Source organism: Anser cygnoides, chromosome 1 (assembly GCF_040182565.1).
Source record: "Anser cygnoides isolate HZ-2024a breed goose chromosome 1, Taihu_goose_T2T_genome, whole genome shotgun sequence".
NCBI lineage: Eukaryota > Metazoa > Chordata > Aves > Anseriformes > Anatidae > Anser > Anser cygnoides.
Genome location: NC_089873.1, coordinates 60001546 through 60024472, shown reverse-complemented (window position 1 = coordinate 60024472; position 22927 = coordinate 60001546). Strand labels below are relative to the sequence as shown.

The 22927-nt window shown below is 41.6% G+C and overlaps 2 protein-coding genes across 3 annotated transcripts in view; both read right to left on the bottom strand.

Annotated features, from left to right (window-relative positions):
- The window catches only part of LOC106035805 (tyrosine 3-monooxygenase-like), a 33758-nt gene extending 25831 nt beyond the window's left edge, over positions 1–7927 (bottom strand). The window contains exons 1-4 of the mRNA XM_013180847.3: positions 7697–7927; positions 6585–6759; positions 4389–4477; positions 977–1044 (exon numbers count right to left, since the gene is read on the bottom strand). Of these exons, the coding sequence (XP_013036301.1) occupies positions 977–1044; positions 4389–4477; positions 6585–6759; positions 7697–7894 (530 nt within the window). The 5' untranslated portion in view covers positions 7895–7927. The remainder of the gene's footprint in view (positions 1–976; positions 1045–4388; positions 4478–6584; positions 6760–7696) is intronic.
- Positions 7928–10230: 2303 nt separating this feature from the next.
- Positions 10231–22927, bottom strand: part of PAH (phenylalanine hydroxylase) — a 40339-nt gene continuing 27642 nt past the window's right edge. The window contains exons 8-14 of one of the 2 annotated variants that reach the window (XR_010831701.1): positions 22316–22385; positions 19499–19555; positions 18429–18524; positions 17946–18079; positions 14782–14897; positions 13540–14159; positions 10231–10621 (exon numbers count right to left, since the gene is read on the bottom strand). Coding sequence is in view for 1 of the 2 variants with exons in the window: in XM_013180852.3 (XP_013036306.1) it covers positions 14116–14159; positions 14782–14897; positions 17946–18079; positions 18429–18524; positions 19499–19555; positions 22316–22385 (517 nt within the window). In the remaining variant the exon portion in view is untranslated. Of the gene's footprint in view, positions 14160–14781; positions 14898–17945; positions 18080–18428; positions 18525–19498; positions 19556–22315; positions 22386–22927 lie in introns of both variants that reach the window. The other variant, XM_013180852.3, reaches the window with a different exon arrangement.

Sequence of the window (22927 nt, the reverse complement as noted above, 5' to 3'; positions counted from 1 at the left end):
AATCAAGCAACCACCATACACTGTGTGTCTGGATGATCCATCCATGAGGACGTGATCAGCACAGTATTATCATCAAACTCATTAGCAGAGATTTGCCCAGGCATACACTGCATGCTTATCATTAAGTTCGCTGATGAACGGTCTTGTCTCCAGTTCTTCACTATTACTTCTCCAATAGTTCAGTCAGTTCAGTCTGTGCTTTTGTGATGTTTTGTGCTGGACTAGCTGTGATATATAGTGGCAATGAAAAAACTATAGTCAAATAGAATTCTCTTCAGATCTCATGACTTGGAAATTTTTACCATTTCTTGGACACCATGAGGCTGATAATCCACAACCAGTTCTAACAATTTAGTTAACTCTTCCAGACAGCAGTGTGATTCTGGTGAAGTTTTACACAGAAAGATGGGAACACGTTCAATCATGCACATGGGAGATTAGAGGTTTTTAGGCTTTTCCCTCTTTCAATTAGAAGAAACAATTGCCCTGTAGCCTTGATAGCATTTCTTCAGTCAGGGAGATTTTGGTTGGGAACGGTAATCTACATGGACTTGGCCATTTTGTCAAACAAATAAAGTAGTAAATTTCTTTTCTTTGTCAAAAATATGTTCTAAAAATTTGCCAAGGAATGTCCTAAAAATTGTTCCTCATAGTTCCTTGAAAAAGATTAGCCTCATCTTAGGAGCTTGTCCTAGAAGGAACTGCAAGGTTGAAATGAAAGACCTATATGGAGAAATTACCCCTGCTAAGACACTGAATGAGATGTGAATACAACCCTATGACTTTTAAGATGTATTTGCTGTGTTGTGAGAAAAGTCTGTGTTGTATGGAGGTAAAGTTTCTATGTCTAAATTCTCTTTTCTAATAGATAGCCGGATAGATACATCACTAAAAGATTAAGGTTTCCCTTGCACATGAGGATGTCTGAAAGTGCATAGTGATTGTTTAAGTGTCTCTTCAACAGTCTTGTACTTACGCTCTGTAATTATAGGCAAGGTCAGCGAAGAATGCCCTCCGTTTCCTGTACTCCAGGTCAGTGTATCCCTGAGTTAGAACATAATTCAAAAAAAAAAAAAAAAAGTTTCACATTAAGAGAGATTTCTGGGCATGAATAAATATGCTGGCAGAAGCATTCAAAATAACTAGGCCTCAGTTAGGCTGTTTTCTCTGAGGCAATGAATCTTGATCCTTATGAACAGGGCAAGCCAAAGTCTGCACTCAGTTACATCCATGACATTTTGCTGAAAATTTTGGGCCTGTGACCAGAAAGGAAAGTAACATGGCTTGGTATGAAGGTTTTGGAGTTGTTCATAAACGCTACATTACTTACCACTAAACTTAAAGTCAAATTTAAATGAAAATCACATTAAAAAAAGTAATTGAATTGGAGGTGTCTCTTCTGCTGGGAGGGAATTGAGTCTCTGAGTCATTGCTCTCCTGTGCTAAGCACGAAGGTTGCAGTACTGGAGTGTGATGGGCATAATGGTACCAAGCCCAGTATCACCTCACCGGAGAAAGTACACTGCACCTGCACGATGCTCTGCACTTTGGGAAAAGAAGGGGTATTCACTGGCTAGAAATCACTGGAGCCATCAGTGAATCTACGGAAAGTATATGTATTTATCTGAATCTCCTCTTGCCCATTTATTGTCGTGTTATAATAAAGGCAGATTCAGTGGTGTCTGTTCAAAAGAGCAGTTTACTTATTAAAAGCAAGAATTCCCTCCCCTCCCCCCCGCCCCACCTCCCCTGCAATGTTTACTAGAAGTAGAATTTCAAGCAGGGGTCTCCAGCTATTAAATATGAATAGACATGTGGAATCAAATTCCTTTGAATTTTACATCATTCATAATAGGAATAAAATCTGAAATCTGGCACTGTGTTACTAATATAACTCATAAAGCAGCGTTGATCAGCATCACTGTACAAATATTTATTATTCTAAGATATTCAGAACTTACTGGAACCACTTTGCATTCTACAAGCCAACTTTCTCCCTTAGGTTTATTCACATAATTTTCAGTGTAGCGATAATACCAGTAATACTGCAGTTAATGAGTATTGTGTGCGTGAATCTGAGGAAAGAACTGGATCCCAAGAGCAAGTTTATTTTTTGTCATGTGTTATGGAAAACATGGTCATTCAAATGCCACCCTTGCTTGTCAGTAGCAATAATGTGTCCATGCAAAACACAGGAAAAAGCCATTTGGCCAGAGTCTTGGTGCTATGACCTCTCAGCTTTGTCCCTGCAGGAGAAGCCTCCCCAAGGAAGCACCATACAGGTGTCAGGGTGCCCCTGCAACTGGTGTCATGGCTTTTCCAGCCATTAAAGAGACAGTAAAGAACAAAGCAAAACTGTTGAGATGGATAGCCCAAACTGCCTATTCAGCAGTTAAATGTATATGCAAAATCTCTGCTGAGCCAGCTGTGGACATTAACGTTTGGTACTTTCCATTAACCTGTCCACATTGAGCCATGGTCAGCAGCACAGTAAGTGAGGCTGACTTGTGCCCCTGCCTGGCACAGATGAATGATTTCCAGTGCCTGAGCTAACTTGTTTCAAGTTTAGATATTTCTACATTGCATTGCAATCTGCAGTGGTGACTGATCCCCGCTCAGCACTTCAGTAACTCTACACCACTCATGCTTTCTCTCACCCTCTTCAGTGCTCACACCTTCTCTTTGGCAAAGTAAAAGCAGAACATAGTCGGATTCAAGTAATTCCCAACATGCATTCATTAATCTCATGGGAAACAACCTCAGAGATAGTTCAGGAAAAACATAGGCAAATACTTGGAATATTTCTACTAGAAAGATGCAAGGAAGAAAGAAAGATAGAATCACAAAATCATAGAATGTCCTGAGTTGGAAGGCCCCCACATGGATCATTGAGTCTAACTCCTGTCTGATGTCCTGGTTGAGCATGATATGAAGATCCCCTAGAGATTTCTAGTTTAATAAGTCAAAAATAGAAGATAGACCAGATTTTTTTAATTTTTTTTTTTAAGCTACCACACAGGACTGTACATAGGTAACAATATAAAGATTGTGCAGGTTAATAAAAGAGTCTAAGTAGAATTCAGATATTTAAAGAAGGGAAGGATGAAATCACGTAGATTCCGTTAGCACCCATCTAAATCTTTGCACATTTCAGCGCAAAGCCTGTGTTTTTTCCTTTTCATGCTTCACTTCTACATGATGTTTTGCAGAACACTTCACAGCAGTTCCAAGACCTACCTTGGCAATCAGCAAAAGGTCCGTCAGATCCCCTTATCTGCCTGTACCTAACTCTTATATCTCATCTATGCTAAAGCTGCAAACCATTGATACTTGTTCTCAGTACTTTGTCTTAGAATTATCTTCACTGGAGCAATACTCTCCAGTGCCTTTTTTCTCTACCTTTTCTATATTTTCTGCATATGGCAGGGCTAAGATTACATACATGTAACTGTTATGAGTAAAGCCCTTTCTGTGGCGCACACTTAACCAAAACCTACTGCCTGAATCCACGGAAAGCCCATCACAAACATTCTAACAATATTTTGCAAACAGAGTAGTATCCATAAATACTGCCAAAATCCTGGTTTCAAAAACCTTGGGAAAAGTCAGATATAAATAAGGGTTTTACTCTTTGAAACTTGCTTCCAATTTAAACTTCAGGTGCTTATCTCAGTAGGAATCACTAGACATTTTGAGCTTCTTCAGTCACATTTAAATCTCAGTTCCAGTATTATGTCCATGAATCAGTGCTGCCATGTATTTATCTTATTTTCTGTCTAGACAATGTTTGCAAGTTTAAGCATCTTACTTCTCTCTGCGGGATCTGAGGATCTGGTATTTATTAGTGACTAGCTCTTTGCTGCTTGTCCTCATTACCATCCACTGTACATCTGCACTTGAATGAGATTCCTGGCATTTGCAAAATTGAAAAGGCAGATATAAAGTGTTTGAAAGGTTGAGGCATAGAAAACACAAAACACGGAAAGGTGGGGAACTTGACTGTTAAGTGGACCAGTTAATACAAAGTGGGCATAATTCAAATATAACGGGTGAAATAATAAGAGATATTTTTTTAAAACTAAACAATGAAAGGTAAACACATGCTAAAGACTATATTGCATAGAAATGACTGTATCATACGCCTATTGTTAATCCTATTTACCTTGGTGAATCAGGGCCCATAAGCTTTTCTCATTAGATTATTCATTCTGCAATCCTAGATTCCACTGAAGATTAATCTTTATCTTTATCTGGCCCTTTTTTGCTGTCCTTTCCTGGGTATTTCTTTACTCCTAAAATTCTCCTCAAAACAAACAAACAAAAAAACAAACAAAAAACTACATAGAGTTTCTTTTTGAAAAACAAACCAACAGTAACCTCAAACTTACAGGGTGACAATGCTCCAAACTAGGATCGTATGTGGTGATCAGATGGTGACACTTGTCCAGATCTTGGATTTTTCTGGGGAACCAGGGCACTTGAAAGAAAGTAGCAATAATTAAATGAGGTAGGATCAAATAATTTAAAAGAGACACAGAAAATAGAAGTTATGATGAAGATTGCAAACTTTATTTTCATCAATAAATATCTAAATACTCATATGTATATCAGTTATTGAGTACCATTTTGCTGACCAAGCTGGCAGACTGGATGAAAAATGATTCAAAACTAACTTACCATGATAATACACACTTTTTAATTAACAGAAACAGTATTTAAAGACAAAAATATTTCATCTTAGACCTAATGAGATGGTCTGTTTGACACAGCACAAGAAATTTCTTTCTGTGTTTTTGGTTTCAAAAAATATTTTGATCTTACCTAAAAAGTATCCTTAAATTTTCATACTTCTAAAAGTGAAAACAGCACTTTAAAAGGAAAATGTGAACTTTCTAGAAACAAAACAAGCCAAGAAGTATCTTGACTTCATTTTTATCCCCTCTCTCTCATTTTTTTTTCCCAGCAAAAATTAATCAAGCATTAGCTGAATTTCCAAACAGTTTACTTCTCCTGAAGAGGGGACCTTTTCTGGTGACTAAAAGCATATTTGTACAGTACCCATTTTAATTTAAGTCCAAGCATTTATAACCAATTAATTAAAAATCAGCAACAGAGGAAAGGCAAAGTTAATGTTGCTTTCTGAGATCAGACTAGTGTTGAGATCAGACTCTGTTGTTACAGCTGAGAAAAGGTCCTTTGGGGATCACCTGAACCTTATACTTGACAAGAGGACACCAGGCATCTCTGTACTGAATGGAATATTTAACTTTAGTCCTACTAAATTACATCCAAGCACTGCAAGTGCACAAACGTACAAGGCTACAAAAGAACACAGAGGCTGGGAAATGCCAGCTCTATCATGCTGTTATAGTCAATGCTGCAATAAGAAGAAAGAAATACAAGTCAGACAGATTTCTTAAATCACCCTTTATTTATTTTTATTTTTTGAGTCTTTGTCTTTGGCTCTGCTAATGGTTCTATATGCAAGTCCCTTGTCATTCCTTTTGTGACCATGTCTCCTCAAAACCTATACCTGATCATGAGTCATCCAGTGTATATCCCCATATGCATCTTGCCTATCCTCTACTAAGTCCTGGGAGAGGGCAGACAGGCTAAATGAGAGAGGAGAAAGGACTGTAGCAGAATCCTTGACCTCGTTACAGAAGTGCATGCAGCCAGTAAAACAGGGATGGTGCTGACAGATACCAGTTTGACTGTCTCTGTCTTTGCTTCATAGAAGCAGAGGTAACCGCTGCTTTTCTCCACTTCTTTTGGTTGGTACCAAGTTCTTTTGTGTTAAAGCCATCAAAGCAGGGCATTGTCCCATCACTTTGCTTAAGCAAACTCCCTGGGAGGACCTGACTGGCTCACCTAAAAACTCCAAAGAAAAGAATAGAAGGTCCATGTGGGAAAAAATAGATGCACCCAGGAGCTGGAGCCTTAGGTCTGTTCGCTACAAGAAGCTCATCTCCTTCTACAAGTCTGCCTGGTGCCTGCAGGCTTTCTGCTGACCTCGTCTCCTTCTTGCACACTGGATGCTCCTTCCTAATGGTTGCATTTAGCTCGTTTCAATGAAGGAGCAGTCTACCTCCAGAGAGTCAGACGGCAGCAGACAGGACACCATAAACAGAGAGCTACAGCTTGTTTTAACAAAACCAACACAACATACTACAAGCAAATGAAACATTCAGACTATCTACCATATTATTGCATTCCCAGCAAGTGTCTGTGGTCACTCCAAAGAGCCTCGTAGCTGTCAGTTCTCTGTACAGGTCTCAGCCCACAGTCTTCCTGTCATTGAGTAGTTTCCAGTTTCACCTGAGCTTCATGTTTTGCTGCTCTATCCTTCTCAGCTCCCTCCTTAATGGAACACTTTTCTCACCTCAGTTCCACTAGCCATGTCAAAATGCCTCCCTTTCTACACCATTGGGAATGGTCCCAAGGTAAAGAGTCACATGCTGAAGAAAAGTGAATGTATGCTCACCTGTTTTCCAGACTGATTAAATTAATACTATTAAGAGAAAGCTAAAAAACCTACTCCAAATAGAAACAAAACAGCACTAACATATGCATATGTTTCTTACCTTTGTCTTCTCTGCCAGTTTTCACATCCTCTGCTGCTCTCTTTAAGGATGAGATAATGATATTAACATCAGCACTATGAACTTCACATTCAACAAAAATGTCAAGGTCATCAGCAGAGTTCTTGGGCTTTTTGGCTTGCCTGGTTTCGAAGTGATGGATCTGAGTTTCAAACATCTGCAAGAGACAGATGTTGATATGATGAGGCTCGTCAAAAGACTGAAAAGCCAAATAAATCTAGAAGCACTTATACAATATCTTTAAAAGGTGACTAAAAGAGGTATTAACAAGAAGTACATGTTAAGCAATGAAGCCTAGTAATGCCCAGTTTAGAAGGAGCTAAAATACATGCAGGGCTAAACAGTAAACACAGTAGAATTACGTAGAGAGAGATGGAGATGAAAGATGAGATACTGTTGATTGTGGCATTTCATCTGTGTAGAAATAGCAAATGAGTGACTGGGTAACTCTTGAGAGCCTGGCAAAATGAAAGCAGATCGATTGATGTATAATAACACCATAATCATTAAATAATTGCAAACAATTAAAAATAAGTAACAAATACAATACTTTTCTTTTGAGATATTCATTTTCACAGATGAGAGTGAGCACCTGGTAGGGGTACTTCATGTGCCCAGAATATATAATGCGTGAATGGTTTACAGCTCTTGTGTTCTCTATATCTCCTGCCAAATATGCAGGAAAAATCACTGGCTTCTAACAACACCACAGTCTGAGTACTTGAAATGCTGGCCTGTTTTTTAGTCATGGCTGGCCACCACAATTGCTAGAAACAGACAATAGACTGGTATCTGCTATGAACAGTTCTTGCATAAAATGATGATTCTTCTAAATGATTGTATCTAGCTGCTTCCTCCCTCCAGAGAACTATCCTCCATCTAGAGAGGCCAGTCAAGCTCTCTAAGACTCTGAAGCACAATAGGGACAAGAAGGAAGGGAGAAAGCAGGAGGAGGCATAACTTGGGGGCACAGGCAAGCAGAAGGAGAACAGTAAGAGACGGGGAGATGCAGAGTAGGAGAGGTGAAGGCAATAGGGGCAGAAGAGGTGGGTCAGTGGAGAAAGGGAATGGAAGGTGAGTGGCAGGGTCTGTACCTCAAAGACTTTGGCTGCCCTGGAGAACTCAGTCTTCCTCACATTGCAGAGGGTGAGGTTCAGGATGAGAGTGGCTCCACCATCCTCCTTGTTGGAGTCAAGGCTGCCTTGCCTGTTCAAGGATTGTATGCTGTGCATCACCTTCTCCTTGCTGGCCTCTTCCCTTTGGCCTGAGATCACCCCAAAGTCAGTCTTCATTGGGAGCCAGAGCAGAAGACTGCAACTGCAAAATGTTCAGTGAAAACTTCCTGAGGATGTGTGTACTTCTACCAGAGTAATGGCTGGGGATTGTGATGGGACTGGAGATGCAGTGGGACTATGTGCGTGGTGAGACCAGAGCTGCCAGATGGCAGTGATGCAAGCTGGTTCCTACTGTGTTGGATGTAGAACCATTTATGTCAGCCATGCCAGACACATCAAGGGAAACCGCCTGCGTATGATCTGTGTAAGAGCCCAAGATAACCCCCCTCTTCTGGGTAACTTCAAAGCAGGGCCCTCCCGCTCTGTTTGAAGGTGTCTGCAAGCCATTCACCCCCGGAGATGGGCTTCTTTGAGGAGAGGCAATTAGCCTGAGTACCATTTACATCTCCCAATTTGTACTGCCCTGTACCATATCTCAGATAGCACTTCCTTCCCATTCTCTCTTATCTCAATGGGGACCCATCTGCATTGGCCATGCCCCCAGAGAATCAAACAGGCTCTTGCCCCACTTCCTAGCCCAATCCAAGCGGTGTCCCCTTTGCACTGACACAATTGTGGGAGTGCCAGAAAGATCTATCTGAGTCAAAATCAAATCTCATTGCCTGCTTCTGAGCTCTTCCTGCCCACAGGCTGACCTGTCCTTCTCTAGCCCCACATAGGTTGGTTGACTGCAGCCTCCCCGTTAAGTTCCTCTTAGCTGGCTCCCCAAGTTATAGTTTGACCCTGTGAAAATCATCTTGTAGGCCCAAAAGGAAGGCCAGCCACTGTTTTGTCGACCCTTCACAGATGGAGCCAATTTCTGTGTGATCCTTAGCTGATCTTGGATGGGTCTCACACCTCATTGATGAATTTCTCTTAGCTCCTCCCTGGCCTGGGAAGTTAAATATGACCCGGAGACCATGGCCACACTGCATTTCTCCTTAGCCTGTGAGACCAGGGAAGGCCTCAGTTCTCTTAGCTATTCCCTAGCCAAGACAGACAAACCCAGGGCAAATTTCAGAGCACCGTGCCTGGAAGGCAGGTCTCAGCGTCCTGAGGAACATCCGTCCACCCAGACCTGGGGCACCCCAGGCTCTGCAGGGTGGATGAGTGCCAGCTTGGGAAGCGTGGTCCCCACAGCTGTGCACAGCCCAAGCCTGGGTGCCACAGGGCCTGGCACTGCCCACGGGCCAGGCAGGGCTGGCCACTGGCTGTGATCCTGAACCCACCCAGGCTTTGGAATCTGGCAACTTCATCTGCCATGGGCTGCCCCCAACCCTACACCCCTGGCCCTGCTTAAGTCCCAAGAAAGCATGTCAGAGAGGTCTGTGCAAAGCCCAAGGGAGCACCAGGCTTAACTGCATCTGTAAACCAAACAGGATAGGGAAGGTGGGGGGAAGAAAGTAGTCTTTGAGGGGGGAAAAATGCTGTTCCCACACCCGTGCTACCATAGCAGAGGTGGCAAGGCTGGGCATGAAGGAGCTGAGACAAGTCTGAGTGCCTGAGTCCAGACTGGGCCTTCCCCATGGAAAGTGGGTTCATGCGTCCCCACATTCAGGTCACAGGCATGGCACAAACAACAAGTGCCACAAGCTCTATTTTTCCAGCCTATTCTCTCCTGAGTCCTTGCACTGCAGGTGAAAGCCCTAGGTCTTGAGATGTATGTCTATGGCACTGGTCACAAGTATTAAGAGGGCAGAACCATCAGGCTCTTATGGTTGTCTTAACAACCTAGTGTCAGAGTCCCATATCTCCGTACTTCTACAACATGAAGCAGAATGGTCCTGTGTATATGAATTGAGGTTTCTCAGTAGACCCAGACTAGATTCATGAGCCACCTTTGACAGTTAGAGCACAATAAACAAAGCTTGCAGTGCAGCTTTGTAGCCCATTGCAGATCCAGCACAGAGAGATGTGGCTCCCAGGTGGTAACGTGTCCTTCCCCAGCCAGTGGATGCTCTACTGCCACCTTGGATCCACACTTGGGACAGGCCCAGGAAGGCTCCATACATGGTTTCATGGTGTAAGTCAGCTTTCCTAGGGCATCCCACTGCCAGAGTGTTGGTTTCAGCACTTTTGGGGACCCCTAGGAGTACAGGAGGAGAGGTTTCAGGCTGAATGTTGCAGTTTAAAGGGGTATGCAAGGACAGAACACAGTGTGTCCCACAGGGACAGGCAGCTTCTCCTTGCAGAAAGTATGTCTCTCCAACCCCAAAAGCCAGTAGGCTTACCCTCTCCTGTGCCCTGAGGAGGCCATGGCTGATCACCACAGACTAGCTGCCCATTTTTGAACTGTTCCCATTGTGGATATCTCTACCATGTATGAACACAATGATATTCATATGAGTTGGATGTGGCATTAAAATTTCTTTTTATTTAGGTTAATTTAAATGGTTACATTTCAACATTAAAAAAGTTTTCTCTGCCAATTGCCAGCATGGTTTGAAGCAGCAAAGAGACAGGCTTTAAAAGAATGAACTCTGCTCATCTCTCTCATGAAGAGATGAAGCTCTTCCTCTGCCTAACCTCTTTTTCAAGATTTTCTGCATCCTTTGAGGAATAAAACATCCCTACTGCAAGGCTGCTGTCAGATCTAGGCATCTTAAGATGCCCAGAGGAGACCACATCCCTATGTAACTTCATGCTGATGACTTCCTGCCTCCAACACCATCACTGGTTTTGGCCAAAGTCACTGCAAAGGAAGAGGGCCTCATGAGAGGGCTTCTTTGGTCACCTGCAACAAAGCTTGGAGACAAGGACATTAAGAAATGTGAGCATGGCAGGACAGAACTGAGGAAGTTTACCTGAAAGGTAAGATTGGGATAGGTTAGTCAGTGTAGCATACAAAGATGTACAGAGTATGCAAAGGCAAAGTAATCAATATTGTATATTTCTAGGTAATTACACACATCAAGTGACTTTTTTTCAAATCTCAGCTTCCTGTTAAAGCTCCATGATCTTGTCAAGATGAGTGAAACAGTCACTGCAGGTTAGCCTTTTTTTTAATTGGAGCCCACCTCAGTTGGTCTTTCCCCCTTCCCTGTGTATTTACTTCTGATCAATTCGTGTGTTTAACTTACATATACGATTTATATTGTCCAGACAAATCAAAGAGCATTTTGCTACACAGTTTTAATTTTCTTTAGCATGGAAATAAGAAGTGGTCCATAAAGAAGTATCATTTTAAATGAAATTTACTTTGCATTATTTAAAGCACATTAAAGCTGTTATTTTTCTTCAAGAAAATCTATTTTCAGTATATGTCCTCTACTTTTTAAATACTGAGCATTTAACTTTTTCTCATCTCTGAGTCTTGCTGAACAGCTATGTGATGATGCTTCGGCTGAGCTATTGTTCATTTACACCTGCATTAATGGACACAGAATCAGACTTGTGTCATCAATGTTCTTTAACTATTCCACCTGCACATAAAAGACAATCATGAATCCTGGGTTCTTAATATTTCTATAGATTTACCACTGCTGTCATGCATAACAGAAATCAAAAGCAGAGGAGCTTGGAAAGCTGCCTGCGGATTAGTTTGAAAGACTTCACCCTTGGGATGAAATTGTCTTTTTTGGTACAGAGTTACCTTATGGGTCCTATTATATGAAGAGAGAAAAATATGGATTATTTTCACACTGAAAATACATGCCAAGAAGAACTGAAAGATCTACACAGACCTTGTCATGAGAAAAGAAAAAAGAAAAAAAAAAGGAAAAGAAGAAGAAGAAAATACAGAGATGAAAAAGCTTACTTCAAAGCACCAAAATGATTCCATTTTGCATAAGTGTAATTCTACAGAAAAGGTTTCCAGCTGGTATCCATAGATTAATGTTATTAGCCACCATAAATATAATGGAAACAGCTGTACTTTCTATCTTCCTAGAGGATGATGTTTACACTGAAGCTCCACTGATTTTCAATCTATAAATACAAGAGTAGTACAATAGTAGGTACTGAACTTATGAATTTTCAAATCCCCCTTCATCTTTGGATCTTCTAACAGAAATATGACTCTTGAATCATGTTGGTATCATAATGCAGTACTGTTTCAAGCTGGAAATACTGTTCTGCATTGCTTTGGTCGATTCAGTTCCAATATACAAGTGCTGATCTCCTTTCTTCAACTGGGGAGCTACAGGGAGGTATTATACAATGTGGACCAGTCCAAGAGAGCATTTAGCGATCCTGAGTGAAAGTTATTGGAGAAAATACAGAAATAGGCTTTTGAACATCAAAGCTCTTCTATCTCTATGGCTCATCTGGGTTAAACTAGAAACACCCTTGTTTCCATTTTCTGCCTCAGTCAAGCTATACTCCAGGCAGAACAAAAGTGCTTTAACAAAAGAAGGAGATTAAAGCTCAGGTGGGGGCAGGGAGGAGACTCCAAAAAGCATAATGATTGAAGATTCGTCTTGAATTATTCTGTCTGTGAATTTGAATGCATTCAGATTGGGGACACAGGCTAATCCATGTCTCCTATAGCGTTGGTGGGGACTCTAGCCACAGATATGGTGAATTAGGAATCAGAAGGCTCTGATATCTTCAGCTGCATTAAAAGACACATTTCTCCTTCATTTCCAACAGGAAGGGTATTGTTATCCACCTGGATTACGAGCCCAAAAGTTTGGAGACACCTTGCAGCAGTGCTGAATAAAGCACCCACTCTCAGAGGACACATACTATACAAGATAACCTTCACACCTCAGCTTTCCTCAGTGAGTAGCTGAGTAAGTCAATTTAGAGAGCTCTCCCCTTTCTGTCAGCTTGTTGAATCAGCTCTAAGACAATGATGTTACACAATATTACAGCCATCACAGCTCTAAGATTGGGCTAATAAGGCCTTGATGACATGCTAAAACTTCTGCATGTTTTCTTCCTTGCACAGAGTATTGGCAAAGTGACCTAGCATCCAACAGCAAAAAGCCACACAGATGTGTCTTTAGGTAACTCTTCTCTGAAAAAGCCTTTTTGTGGGTACTGTACTGAGGCATGGACCCCATGCTCTGGATAAGCAGTCTCAGTGCCTTGCTTAGGGACTCCATTCTGCAAATCAATGACAGAACACAGCACAAAGTATTCTTGACTTGCACAAACCTTTTTGGGATTCATCATTGTGCAAATACAGTATATTAGTGTGTGGCAATGCATCTTTGTTAATGAGGCTGCAGCATATTTGCTGTCTTTTCTACTAGCATCTGTGCTTTTGATCAATGGCAACATCACACTTTTAGAAAAAAAATTATTTCATGATAGAGGTGCTCATGTGTAAAAGCAGTACAGTTTCACCAAGGGAAGGTGAAACCCTCTACAGGGCCAAACAGCGTGTGTATATTCCCTGAAACATGTAGAGTTTAGGATTTCATGGGGAATATGCACAAATGTGAGGGACTGAGGGAAAAATGAATGTGAGAGAAAAAAGGTGGATTAGTCTGTGTTATATTACCATCCAGTCACTGTGCCAAGTTTGGTAATGCAACCCCGTGTCTGCAGCAGATTGCAGTTCTGCATGGTGGAGATCTCCTCCTTCTGCCAACCTTTGGCACAAGAGATACGGAGGGTTTCCCTAGATTCCCAGAACTAAGTTGATGTTTATGCTTTAGTCAGAAAAAAAAAAAAAAAAGGATTAGCGTCTGAAGGCCAAAAGAAGTAAGGGTCACCTGCAAGTGTCTCTTTCTCCTTTGAAGACAGGATGAAGGAGTTGGGGTTGTTCACCCTGGAGAACAGAAGTCTCTGGGGAGACCTCGCAGCAGCCTTCCAGTGCCTAAAGGGGGCCTGCAGGAAAGCTGGGGAGGGACTCTTTGTCAGGGAGTGTAGTGATAGGACAGGAGATAATGGCTTTAAACTAAAACAGGGTAGGTTTTGATTACATATAAAGAAGAACTGCTTAACTACGAGCATCGTGAGGCACTGGAACAGGTTGCCCAGAGAAGCTGTGGATGCTCCATCCCTGGAAGTGTTCAAGGACAGGTTGGATGAGGGTTTGAGCAACCTGGTCTAGTGGGAGGTGTCCCTGCCCATGGCAGGGGGATTGGAAATAGATGGTCTTTAAGGTCCATTCCAACCCAAACCATTCTCTGATTCTTTGTCTGATAATCTGTGATAATTAACATATATGACATAAGCATTCATGCAGTACACAGGAAGATAATAGACTGAGGCTAAGTGAAGACTGGTATTTGCATATGGCAGCTTCTAGACTGTAGCTGACGATTAGTATGAGTTATAGACAATCTTCATTTTATCTTCTGAAGAGCATTGCAAAGGATCCCCATCTCACCTGCAAAGGAAATAACCACAGTAATTAATCCTACAGTTATCCCATTTCTAAAACCCTTGTATATATTTACCATTTATATTCATTCCCTGAAAAAAAATAATAAATATTTGAGCAAATAAGTGCTGGATTGGACACACTTATGAGGGTCATAATGAAGTACAGGTTTTAAAGTCAGTCCTTCACCTTCATCAGCCATACAAGGTTGGCTTACAGGAATAGGAATGCTGGCTCTTAGCAGGCCAGTCAATATTAAAAATATTCCACATTAGGGAAAAAGCTAGAATGACAAAAGAGAATATGACTAATCCAAGCTTTCCCTTTACTTCCTTGCTGAAAACAACTAGAGCCTCAGGTCAGAATCCATCACCAGGCCCTCTGGCCTTTCCTAGCACCTCCAGTAAAACTGCATATTTCAGATGTAACAAGCTATAGTCAAGTGGAAGTGCTATTTGGAAGTTTAGCTAGAATTAGGAAGGAATTTTTGCACCATAAAGGAGATGTCTGATGATTGAACTTGGTCAAGCTCAAAGCACAAAAGGCGACCAGACAAAATCTGCTTTGTGGTTACTATTTCTGATTCAAGCTCTGAGGAATTCAAGCTAACAAATGTGTAGTTCCTTACTGTTGATGGTGTCAGCTAAATTCTTCAGCTGCTTTGCATTGTCCAGGACTTCGATTCTCTGGGTGTAGGGATTGTACCGAACAGAGAACGGACGAGGGATCGTCTGAGCAAATTTCCTGAGGGAAAAATACAAAAACACATGCAAACCTGAAAAGCTCCTATTTTCAGTAACTCTCTTTTCTTGGTTGGTATGTGCATTTGTTGGTGAGGGTAATAAGAAAATCTGTGAAAGGAAATAACTGAAGTTCCTGCTGAGTGAGCTGAGACCTACAGCATTCTGTAACATGCTTGAATGTTCATTTATCCTTACCACCTTTATTTTTTCCAAGCAGGCATAATTATGCTATTGGCTTGTCAACACTGCTCCTGATATAGTCCAACTACGTAGCTATCAGGATTTGCCAAACGTTAAAACTTCATTTTCCTTTCAGTAATGCAAAACCTAGGAATCCTGATCCATGTTTGCAGTTTCTGGGAAAGCAAGGACAAGTATCTATGCCATCCTGGCATATCATGGAGCAAGCAGACTTAATTTCTGGCATTGTTAGTAGAGGCACCCAGGTCATTGCAAATACAGAAGATAGTCAGTGGAGTGAAGCTGCAGTCTTGCCACTCCTTATTCTCAGCTGCAAAATAGTTAATTCCACGGCAAAAGCAGTAAGAATTCAGTATCTTGGGAAAATACTAATTTGCATAACCACAGAACTGTAGAAAGGAAGACTCTGAGTGGGAAGAGACGGTCAGAGCTATTGTTCCAGACTCCTTGCAGACCCCAGCAGGATACTGGCTTATATATCTGCTTCAGATTACTGAAGTTATTGCTGAAAGAGGAAGGAAAGCATGCAGGAATTGATTATGGAACCCCACTATACAGACTGTGACTCGTCATGTTAAATCAGAACAGTGGAAACCAGAACAGTGGAATATGCTGGATGCCACCTCCACATTGCTCCTTCAGTTTAGTCCTAATTATTATCAGCTAAAACTCTTGTTTCAAACAGATTTCAGTGTGAACAGGCCACAAGGTGTGACAGTAAAAAAAATTTAGGTTGGCTATGATGAAAGTGTTTAGTGGTGTTTTTCTAAGGGGACTGATCCACTTTAGAAGGCAGTCTTCCTAAATCTCAGCTGAAAGTAAGATTCTTATTAGGAGATGAATATCTCAATATGAAATTTCCAGGTCAGCCTCAGAAGAACTTTTCAGGAAGGTTTTATGTTACACACACACACAAATGTGCATCCAAGCATAACCCACCAACACAGGCATTGGACCAACCTGGTCACCTCTTTCAGTTTAACCAGTTCTCCAATTTGATCTTTGATACAAATAAAAGAAGCCCCAAGATCCTTTTTACAGAGCAATGCAACATCTTACGTTTTTTTTAAGGAGCTTGCTTACCAGTTCTTATCAGTTCATTTCAGTGAGAAGTACACAGAGAAGATAGAAAATGTGTGCAGGATATTAACAGCATAAACCAGAAGAGAAAGCTGTCTTTCTCAAGTATTGCCCCAGAGCAAATGGTAGGAGTAGAGGCTGTAGGTTTATGATGACTGAGGAAAAAGCAGGGGAGGTAGCTAGGAAGACCTAGAAGCTGAGGAGCCTAGGACAGCAAAATGTTTTGGGTCTTGGTATGTGTTCATCTGTGAGAGAGAGAGAAAGAAAGAAAAGAAGGCAGGTCTGAGGCAAGTCCCTGTATGGCATCTCATGTGAAAGATTTGTTGAGTGCGAACAAGGCTAACCCCCAGTAGCTTGGCTAACATCCAGAAAGAATGTTGTTGTTGTTGTTTTTAAACAAAAATAGAAATATTGCTGTGAGGTGGAACCCAAGCTGAACCACAAATGCAGTCCGAGCCAGTCCTGTCTAAAGAACCAGAACTGAACCTGGGCCATTACTTCAAAGTCTTGTTGAACTGGAACTGAATTTGTGTTTGAGTCACAGATGACTGAAACATTTACTGTGTAGCCCTGTAGGCTCGTAAACACACTGCTGGTTAACAAGCTGGAGGCTCTGTATTAAGCTAACAACAGAGGTCTCAGGATGAAGGTTATTAGGCTTGCTTGGACATTTGTTTAGCTGTAATAGCAATTGTCTAATGACCATGTAGCTATTACCTAATTTGTTTTAGTTTAGCTCAATTCTGAATAATTGTGTGCTATAATGCCTACTGTTAATAATTTCCGTATAGGCAGGAATACCACGTAGTTGTGCTGTACAGAGTGAACTAAGTCTGGCCCTAAAGTAATAATGGAACATAAAGAACTACTGGCATGGGCTGATAACAGGCCTTAAAGGCATGAGCATAGGATGATGCTGTGGTCCCTGGGCTATCAGGCTATTAGCAACTCTCCAACTCCCCACTGGTCAGTCACTCATAGTAACTTAGGAGCTGAGAAAAAAAAATAAAGACCTAAAATAATATTTAACATATATTTGTAAAGTCAGAAGTAAAACATATTTTCAGAACAATATAGAAAAAGTAAGCTATAAAGAATGTGAGAGAACATAAAAATGGCCCTGAGCACACCTTGGACTCAGGAGGGAGAAACAAAGCATCAAGAACATCAACACCTTCCTCCTCCTCACAAAAGAGAGAAAGAAACTCTATTCATTAGTATCACAGCTCTGCCCTGAAGACCTCAACAGATGCTGATTACTTGACAACTCCACCCACCACCACCAGACTGACACCATTGACTTTAGGACACAAAAGAAAATGTAAGGGTGGGCAGAACTTCAGTAGAAAAGGAGAATATACTAGGAGATTATTTTTATAACAAATTTTAACTATAGCAATGTTAAAGAGACTTGTTCTCCATTAATTAGCTAGCTTTGAACCTATGTGTTACTATCAGTGCAATTGGACTTACAAGGATTTTTTTGGATGTATTTTGGTTATACTGATGAAACTCAATTAGGATAAGCAGAAATTCTTGGCTTCATATAAAAGGCATGTTCCCCTCATTCCCCATTACAAAATTTTTAGTGTAACAACTGCTAAGTCTCTTTGAGCACTGATTATATATATACTTATATATATATATATATACTTATTATAAAGCCTCTCAAAACAATACCTGTCAACCCAATACCTGTTATGGCAATGAGTTCCATTGTGTTTGCAGAGGTCGGGAAATTGCATCATATATGGAATGACTGGCTTACCTTAGCTTTTCTTTTGCATCTTTAAAACTTTCAGCAACAAAGTAGACAGGCTGGAACTCAGTAACAGGGTACTTCTGCACAGCAGTCTTCTCCAGGACAAGAGGCTGAATCTCAGGTTTACTTGATAAACAGTACTATGAGCAAAAGGGTAAGAAATTTGTTTCGGTTTAAAAGTGCTTTAAGTTGCTGTGAAAGAAAGATAGAGCTAATGAATACCACCCAGTTTCTCAGAGGGAAGACTTGCTGCTTTGGAATACCAATGACACAGTGACTTACTAGGAAAGAAGTAGCTATGAGCCCTTTGTCTATAAATACACTGACACACCTATTAGGTAGAGCACTTCAATGAACTATGACATTATATGTGTGCACAAAGTATGAAGGAAAATAAGGGTCTGAACGTATCTGGAAGAGAAATTTGAGCAATTATAAAAACCCAGGTATGAACAATGTCTCATCTTCTAAATGATTTATAGAACACACCTGTAGCTCCCCAAATGAAGACAACAGCCCTGCACCATATGCCTTTAGTGAATCGCCTTCCTTACATAGTCCAAACTCCACTGTAAACCAATAAACCTAGAAAGAAATTTAGAGAGAAGCATATGATTCCTTGATCAAAATGGGCAGGGACACATCATTGATTTGAATGTGTTTAGAATTTGCATTTCTATTTAAAATATTACAGTGTGTCAAATATCAACTGCATAAATACAATAAACATCCTCACAGACTGAAATTCTTCTCCTGGAAGGGCCACAGTGCAAATTCATTTTCCTGACAAATGCAGTTGTGTTTTACTGTGCTTACGTTTGTCAACAGAGCAGAGACAATGAAACTATAGCAATAAAATTTCACTTTGTCTGGCCAACTCAATTGAATTTTGAACCTTTGATGATAGAAGTTTGTTTCGTGTTTTACACAGAGGGCATCTAGCTGCAGCAGCACAGAGGGAACAAGCTGTTAGCGCAATAGAAGACATTAGTGTGTGGCCTAGCTTGACTTTTTGGTCCGCTACTATGTGTTTGAAGGGATACGTGCCCTGCCTCAGGAAAACTACTTCATCTATCAGAAACAGCAATGATGCTGCAGTACTCTGCCAGGTGAGCTGGCACTGGTGACACTAACCTCATAGGCATGTCCTGATTTTCATTTGGAGGCGCAGTTCTCTCAGAGCAGGATTCAGGTAAGGCATTAAATTATCTGCCTGTCAGGGCAGAAGAAAAGGAACACTAGCAGGTAGAACAGCTAATGAAGCTGTCTCCTGAAATTCACTGGGGGCATGTAGTAACATGTAATCTCCTCTTGCCCAATATGTTTGTGCTGGAGGAAGTCTTGTCTGGCCTTCTGTGTTTAATCACAGCTGTCACTTCAAATAAGTGGTGCCAAAATTATTTTTCTTTAATGTAACTGTTTCAGGGTGGGGTTTTCCAATTATGGACTTCACTCTGTTCCCGTTCAACTCTATGGGAGTTCTATCAGTGACTTCAGTAGCAGCAGAATTAAACAACACAGGGTGCTTTGGAAAATTGTGCCCTCATTTATTAAATTACCGTAGCAAGTTTCTCGATGAAATCATCTGGAGCTCCCAGAGATGCCAGTCCAATTTCCTGTAACAATAAACCATTATTCTTCAAGCCATTTATTGCAAACATTCTTCCTGTCTTGTCTTATGTAATTTCTCACATTTTAAATGTTACCATCACTTACTACCACACACAAATGTTTACAGGACATGTTCCTATCGTGCAACATCAATTTTAAACCAGAAATCTCTCCAGAAATGAACAAAAGGGTCCTGTCTAAATGTCATTTACAAGGCATAGTTCTTTGTGCTTTGTACAAAAGCCATTGAAGTCAAATAAAATTCTCCTCTTGCTTTGACAGACTTTTGATCAAGCCCACAATGCACACCCAAGAGAATGATACAGTCAAAAGGAGATAAATCAATCACAACCATACAGCTTAAATATTTATTTTTGCTTTGATGGGTCCGGATTGCAGGAGGTTTCTTGCAGCCTTGAAAGATGTGGTTTTTTTTCCTGAATGACAGGGCATGATTTGAAAGAGCTCATTCATACCTTGGGAGGTAATAGAAACTTTCCCAGGAGGCGTGCTATAGCTGGATTCAGAGGACAGCCACATGAGACTGTATATAAACAGGTACCTTTCTCAGTTTGATCCAGTGAGGACTGCACAATGTAAAATCAGAGCCCCCACCCCCAATATCCTTTCCCAAACCAAAAGCATTAGTGCAGCTATTGTCAAATATGTCAAATACGTCAAATCCCAATAAGCCAAAGTGCAGTAGGGCCTATTTTGAAGGAATCCCTTGGTCATGGGGAAGCGCAGAGCCTGAGGTCAATACTGAGTGCTAGCAGGTTAACTTCTGTCTTGTGAGCAGGTTGTTACATAAAGGCTATGTCCCCTTCTTTCCCTTCTTCCATACTTCCATCTTTCTGTCCTTCTTGACCTCCCATCCTTCCATCCTCAATCCTTCTTTCTGTCTTTATTTCTCTCTCTCTTGTGTTTCTCTTCTTGTCTTTCTGTCTGTCTGTCTGTCTGTCTGTCTTTTCTTGTTTTCTGGTAAGATGTAGCCTAAATTTACTCCTTCCCTGTGGTTTGGCTTCTTTTCCAGAGACATTAACACTAGCAAAGAGAAAGCTCTTCTCCAGCCTTCTCACACATTTGCAAATGGGACAGTTCCTCACTTGACATCCTCTGTGATAGACTTCTCTGTAGCTTCAACAGAAAAATAAATAAATAAATAAATAAAAATTCTTCACTTTCCCTAATGTTTGGGCTACAAGATGGAGCAATAACTCATTTGAATCACGAGCCATTTAACTTTCCCCAGATGGATCAACATCTACAAAGAAGGTTTTAGATGAATTCTTCACAAAGGATTTGCCTGTAAAAAACAACCCACACAAGACAAACATTTGGCGCATGGGTACATAAGTTCACGCATGTGACTTGTGTCTAGATTTCAAGCAGTAAATAAACCCTGATTCACAGCCTGCATGACATCAGCTGTTGTCAGGAATGCAGCAGTGCTTTCCCCTATGTTCTGGGTTGTTTCTTCGCTACTCTTATGAAGCTACCAACTGCAAACAGTCATCATTTCAATAGAATAGAATCACAGAATCAGTAAGATTGGAAAAGACCTCCAAGATCATCTGGTCCAACCATCCTCCTACTACCAATGTCACCACTAAATCATGTCCCTAAGCACCACATCCAACCTTTCCTTAAACACACCCTGGGACAGTGACACCACCACTTCCCTGGGTAACCCGTTCCAATGCCTGACTGCTCTTCTGAGAAGAAATGTCTCCTCATTTCCAACCTAACCTCCTCTGGTGCAACTTGAGGCCATTCCCTCTAGTCCTATCTCTAGTTATCTGCAAGAAGAGGCCGACCCCCAGCTCCCCACAACTTCCTTTCAGGTAATTGTAGAGAGCAATAAGTTCTCCCCTGAGCCTCTTCTTCTCCAGACTAAACAACCCCAGATCACTCAGCTGCTCCTCACAGGACTTGTGTTCCAGGCCCTTCACCAGCTTCGTAGCCCTTCTCTGGACATGCTCCAGGGCCTCGATGTCCTTCTTGTACTGAGGGGCCCAAAGGTGAACACAGTACCTGAGATGCGGCCTCACCAGAGCCAAGTACAGGGGGACAATCACTTCCAGGTGCACTATTCCTGATACAAGCCAGGATGCCGTTGGCCTTCTTGGCCACCTGGGCACATTGCTGGCTCATGTTCAGGCAAGCATCAACCAACCTCCCCAGATCCTTTTCCTCTGCACAGCTTTCCAGCCTCTCTGCCCCAAGCCTGTAGTGCTGCATAGGGTTGTTGTGGCCAAAGTGCAGGACCCGGCACCTAGCCATGTTGAACCTCATCCCATTGGCCTCTGCCCATCAACCCATCCTGTCCAGGTCCCTCTGCAGGGCCTTCCTACCCTCCAGCAGATCCCCCCAGCTTGATGTCGTCTGCAAATTTATTGAGGGTGTACTCAATTCCCTCATCCAAATCAACAATAAAGATATTAAAGAGGATGGGCCCCAACACCGACTCCTGGGGGAACACCAGTGGTGACTGGTCGCAAGCTGTATTTAACTCCATTCACCACCACTCTCTGGAATACCTATCCATGACAATCTCAGATGACCAAAGAGAAAGGAAAATAGTTAATACCACCTGTTATTTGGAAAAGGAGACTCAGTTGACCTCAGTCACTCTTAAACAATAAGCTTAAAGGTGAATTTCCCGCCACACCATCCCATTCCTCATAGCTCTTAGTTCATCCTCTGAATTGCCTCAGCTCTGGTGTGTTCAGTTATAAAAATAGCATAACTGATGAATAACTTACCTGGGAAAACTGAGCAAAACTGGGATCAGCAAAAAGAGGCACATGTCCTAGCAGCTCATGGCAAATATCACTGCAGGAAAACATGACATCTGAATAACTTTAATTTACGCAAAGTCCAGTCCTAGAGTCCACATATAGTCAGGAGTGCAGTGCATGCACTCCTATGAGCAAATAATGCTCAGGACTTATGGGCAAACATTTTTGCTCTAACTTGACTCTTGTGAGGTCAAGGTTTGCACTCTCAAGGCTTTTTAGTGGTTTTATCCTCACAGATGCCTCAGAGGAGGGATGGTGTATCACTTGTTTTCCTTTTGGAAGAAAACTGTCCTTTCCACTATTCACTTCCCCAGCTCATGAAAGACCAGGAAGATATCACCCCACCAAAGGAAACGTGATTTTCAATCTCAAGGGCAGGAAATAGCTCTAAATGTAGCTCAAGCAACTAAGACAACTCATTGTAGTGTCAACAATCACCTCAGGAGCTCAACCCCAGCCCCTGTTCAGGCCCAGAGCCTCATACTAAGAGATGGGGACTCATTCTTCCTTAGGTGGGACTCCTTTCACTACAAGTTGAAGTTGGCAGCTGAACAGGTGTGTTTGGGGAAGAGCTCA